At 34.4% G+C, this 5,600-nt stretch overlaps 1 protein-coding gene across 1 annotated transcript; it reads right to left on the bottom strand.

The window, feature by feature from the left end:
* Nucleotides 1-815: 815 nt before the first annotated feature.
* Nucleotides 816-5,146, bottom strand: LOC107793710 (putative 1-acyl-sn-glycerol-3-phosphate acyltransferase 4). The gene is made up of 4 exons (XM_016616114.2): nt 4,999-5,146; nt 1,667-2,405; nt 1,423-1,553; nt 816-1,341 (listed from the first exon to the last, which is right to left on the bottom strand). The coding sequence occupies exons 2-4, from the start codon at nt 2,236-2,238 to the stop codon at nt 899-901; spliced, it is 1,146 nt and encodes a 381-aa protein (XP_016471600.1). The 5' UTR covers nt 2,239-2,405; nt 4,999-5,146; the 3' UTR covers nt 816-898.
* Between the last annotated feature and the right edge of the window lie 454 nt (nt 5,147-5,600).

The raw sequence follows: 5,600 nt of genomic DNA, 5'->3' as shown, positions 1-5,600 counted from the left end.
TCCGTATTTTAATTGGGGCAAAAATATCAATTTAGTTGGACAATGGCTACTTCACTAATGCATTTAAAAAACTGACTAAACTCTAGTAGCCGGTCCAAAAAATAATTAATCGGGCTAAATTTTTCATTTTAATATCTCACTAGTGAGAATGATTGTTTTTGCTTCAGAGGAGGTGGTTGTACTTGCCTGGCACCCTTATATCTATTAATGAAATACCCCATATGATTTCAACATATTCATGGTATTGAATGTATGATGTTAAACATGTATTGGTAAAAAATGAATTCATCACGTGGACAGTATAATGGACGACACATGGCAATTGACACCTAGTCAGCCTTAGGACAAATAAGCAATGAACCTGAAGGCCACTTGAAGAGTGTAATCGAGATCATTTATATCAAGATCATATGAATTAACTTATTCCCACTATTATTGTAACGAATTGACAACTGAAATTAGCAGTGAATAATTCTAGTACTAAAAGAAGATTTTCAGTAAGATCTCCTCCTTTTGTCTTTACAATCGTTTGTGTTTGTATTTTATTTTACTGCCATCACTGATTTTCTTTTCATAAATTGAGTCAGTCGATTGCTTGTGGCCTTATTGTTACAAACTAAATTGATTCAACTATTAAACAAATGTTGGGTTAAATAAAAATATGGTAAGAAATCCTAAATCTAATTTTAGCGATTGATTAACTTATTTTCGAAACAAAAAAGGTGACATGTTGACATAAAGTAATTGAGAAAACCACAAGAGGAAAGAAGGAAAACGAAATTTCACTTTCACTTCCAACAGTAATTAAGCCAAAGGAAAAGAAGAACGAATATTGTTAAGAATTTGAAGAATGCAATTCAAAATCATCATCAATATTACCTTGTGCTGGTTTTTCATTCTATGAACTTTTTCTGCACCAAGGCTTTTCATTAGTACAACCAAGAAGAGGTTGTGGTCTAAAATTGAAGTAAGCAGCAGAAGCAAGGTATAGACAAGACAAACCTACATATATTTTGAACCAGATGAATGAATAAAATGTAAAGAATGCAAGTATTCCACTAACAGCAATTACTAGTGTAAAATTGACCAAGCATTTTGCTGTAGAGAGTTCTTCTTCGGTTCCTTCATTAGGGAAATGACCATTTGCAATAAAATTAGAGAGTAACTGATCCTTCAACTGAAATGTCTCCATCAACCATGCAAATGCCTCCTTTTCGGATGCTGGAATCTCCTCTATGGGAATGCGTCTGATATGAATGTGTACTTGAGAAGGATCCACGCCGAAAACATTGTCCAATAGAGTTGGACACTGATTCTTATATGCGATAGTCACATCATAAACTGCAAATTGAACATGTTAAGGGAGTATATATAAGACTACTGGAGAGTCAAAAGTAGAAAACATTTGTTACAAGACAAAACCTGCATCCAAGGAGCTCCTTAATATTTCCAAACATGCATAAAAACCTTTCGTCTTAGGAAGCAGTACATTCTTTAGAACAGGTAATCCATTCTTGATAGCAAACTCTTGGCTGCTTTTGCACTTCTGCTCACTGCAAGTAAAGGCAAGTAGCAATTTTAGAGAGTAAACAGAATAATAATTGTGAAATGTTCAGGTAAGAATGAGACATTTCATCTTAAGATTCTAAGAATTACTATTCCTTACGTGAAATCAGTTCCCTCGGGGAAAAGGGTCAGCCAAAGTGGATCCTGAGGATTGGTAAAAGTCGAAACCATCTGTCTTATAACTGGTTCATCCACTTCTAATTTTCTCTCGAGTGGGATGAACTCCAGCACATGAAATCCCCATCCAAAGACTGGCAATCTTATCAAACTTTTCTTAAGTAGATATTTGATGTGACCCAAGCATCCCTTCCGCAATGCAAGATCCCACAAGTACATCCAATCAACTTCTGTTCTGTGGTTGGCCATCAGCAGAACACGTTCTTGTGGTGGAACATGTTCTCCAGAAAAGACCACTCTGGTTTCATTTATCTTTTCAAACAAGAACGGCCACAATCCAAGCCAAAGACCAAAGAGGAATGACACTACTTTCCTACTATAATGTGTGCTGAAGAAGCGCAAGAGAACAGCTGCTATTGGTGCGAAATAAATTAAGCAAATGAATGCGGTTGAAAGAAGAATCGCTAAACATATCACACCCCTGAGGATTCTGAAAGGTGTTAAAGGAAAATGTTTTGCTTTCTCGTCAGAGGCAAGAACCTGGCTAAGTTCCATCCTATCTTCTGTGCTCAAGGCGATTGTCTAAAAGAGCTGAAGATATGAGCCAGCTAAAAGTTCTTACATGCGCGCAATTTCAGTAACTTTACTCTCACTCGTTATATAGAACATAAATTGGCGGAGCTCCCATAAACATGGAGGACTACAACTCCTGAAGCTCATATCTGCAATTAAACAAAATATGAAGCCTAGTGAGAACAAATGACTTGTGCCTTCAAGAGTTCAAGGCTTAAGTAGTCGACAAAACTATGTCAAAGCAGATGATGGCCAAATTATCAGAAAGCAACTAAGATATCAAGAACTTAACAGCATAATGTAGACTAATTATTTGTCTCATGGAAAATGGTATGTAACAAACACAAAACTAAACACACACAATTCCACGCCCAACTTATTAACAAGTGTATTTCACTACGATAGAAACGAGAATTACAAAGGGAAACGAAACACTGAAAGGAAATTGCTAAGAACAATCAAAGTAGAAGAAGGGGATGAGGAGTACATAGAGAAGAATTGGGGATGAGGAAACATAGACTTTGCCTAAGCAGTTGACACAATTCGCATAATTCCCAAAACTGCCGATGACACCCTTTTATCCCCTTTATCACGTACTTCCCCACTCAACCTGGATCCCAAGCAAATATATTATTGGGCTGTCTAATTCCTTGGCCATATCACGGTTTTGCCCCAGGACCAATAGCTTGGACAACCTTTATCCAAATAACTGGCCCATAAGCATTATCTAACTTATCCATGTTCACAACATGATCGTCACATTAGAAAGGAAATTCTAACAATAGGGATTAGAATAGAGAACTGGGGGATGATGATGAATGCATTTACAAGTTTCAAATAGAGATTCCTCCTCAACTTCCAAAAGTTCCTATGATATTAAGGTGATTTTAAGGTAATACTTGCCAGAGTCACATCCACCATAATAAAGAGACACATTTCTGGTAAAGAAGAGAACCTAGTCTGCATAATAATATAGTTGGACGCTTTGAAATGAATACATTTAAGTTGGACATCACAAGAAAATGATGTAGTTGTCAGTAATTTAAAATATGGTGAAATTAACAGATCCTCTACTGGTGCTTAAAAGTTTCATAATTTAATGATATCAAGATATCTACATAACAACTCTTGTCATAAAACAAACAGCTACTACATAAATTGTTACAGTTTCTTTTAATAGAATTCTTGTTGAGAGACTGATCTATAATAAGTTTTCATCTTGAATTGTCCCCTAGGAGTCATTTGAAAGAGTAAAATCATAGTTGGAATTACTACAAGAACTTTTGCAGTTAATGGGAACATAGAGATAATACTTAAACTATTCACAAATATCGAAAAGAAGTTTTGTTATGTTTTGCCCCTCCTATTTCTTCTTGACCTGTTTAGTTTAAAACATGTTTAGAAGTTGAAAGAAAATAGTAATATATTGATTAAATGTACTAATAATACTTTAAAGGAAGCTTCTTACCTGTTGAAGGTAACATGATGCCACATCAAATGAGCTACTTTCCAACTTAATGGCACATGACACTTGATAGGACATAGATCTCATTTTTGCAAGGCTATTATTACAAATTGTTGTATTTGACTTATAAACCAGATAAAATTTGATTAATCTTTATTTTCCTTATCAAATTAATTTACCTATTATAGAAACACTCAAACAAAACCAAATGCACCTAGAAAATGACTGTTGGCTCTGATCCTACACGACCCTAGACACTAAGAAACGAGCCCTTTTGCATTATGGTAGTGAGGAGTGACAGAGCCATAAATTTATAAGAGATGGATTCAAGAAAATATTAGTCCTTCTGTTTCAATTTAGATTACACACTTTCCTTTCTAATTCATTCCAAAAATAATGACATATTTCTACAATTATAAATAATTCAACTTTAAAATTTTTATCTTACCGATTTTATCCTTAATAAGAAGTTTTTATAACCGCACAAATGTCATGGCCCTATAAGTTTTTACCCCTTAAACTTTTAAGACCATAAGTTTCAAGAATCTTTTTTTCTTCTTAAACTCCGTGCCGAGTTAAACTAGTTCATCTAATTTGAAACGGAAGGAGTATAATACCAAAGTTGGGATTTGAGTAAGTGACCAAAAGCAATTTGAGTAAGGAAAAATTTTGTTTTTTTTCCCTTCCTATTTGATTGGTATATTTTTTCAACAAAGGAATTTAATTGGACCCCCTTCTTTTATACCTAGCTCCGCCCCTGGCAGCGAGCGGGTATAGAATATCTTCCCTCCATTGCTGGTTTCACATTTAGCAAGTTGTTAATTATTCATTCTCACCCTTAATCATAAGCATTTGGAAAAATCAAATGCTAAAGAATAGGTCCTCATAGATAGATAGATAGACATATTCCATCCATATTCTTTAATTTGCTGATATTGAATCAAACATGGGACAACATACAAGAATTTCCCCCTTTCATAAGCTAAACTAATGAAGCGACTAAACCAAAACAAACACTCATGTATTAGATTCTACGGTTAAAAAGAAACAAAACGAAACCTCAATAAAAAAAATTGAACAGCCATGATCTGCAGATTCATTTAAAAGCTTCACACATAAGCAATGACATATATCTTGTATTCATATAAAAGTGTCTGTGTGTGAGCATACACATACACACACGAACGGTCTCATATGTACATGCAGAATTGTATAAATTTAGAAAGTAGATCCAACATATAAGCACATAAATATTAAGTATACAGAGATTTGCGTACCTAGAGGTGAGCGAAACTGGAGAGCATCGAAAATGGATAAAACTTGGGAGATTTGCAGAATTGCACCTGAAGCAATATACCAAGGAGGGAAGACTCCTTCAAAGAAGGAAAATCACTATTTATAAAAGGAGTAGTAATCAAATGTTGTTACCTCTACCTTATGTCATCATTTTAGTGACCAACGAAAATGAAGTTGAACTCATGAGTCATACGTGGGTTTGTTGGATCTCTTTGACGTAAAGACTATCTATAAAATTAAATAATTAAACATCCACTGAGAAATAAATGTAATAGTTTATTGTGGATTAATAAACAAACTGTCCTTCTCCGTATATAACGCCTGTTTAACCCACTTATTAATTAAGAAGAAAAAAAAGGCATGCAACTTCTTGGTTAGAGCGTGAAACATCCTTCAGTTCATTATTTATGGACTCGCTTCAATTTAAAAAAATGATTATTGTTTGAAGGGGAATAATTTGATTGTACCCATCATGAATCAGATAAGTTAGAATTGGTATTTCTGATGATTATAATTATAATTGTGATGAGGTCATCACTTGTTTTAGATATAAATTTTGTGTTCCGAGGCCTTAAAAACCTCT

This window comes from Nicotiana tabacum, chromosome 18, assembly GCF_000715075.1.
Source record: "Nicotiana tabacum cultivar K326 chromosome 18, ASM71507v2, whole genome shotgun sequence".
In the NCBI taxonomy this organism is placed as follows: Eukaryota; Viridiplantae; Streptophyta; class Magnoliopsida; order Solanales; family Solanaceae; genus Nicotiana; species Nicotiana tabacum.
The sequence above is the reverse complement of the archived record's forward strand: the minus strand, read 5'-3'. Positions and strand labels throughout refer to the sequence as shown.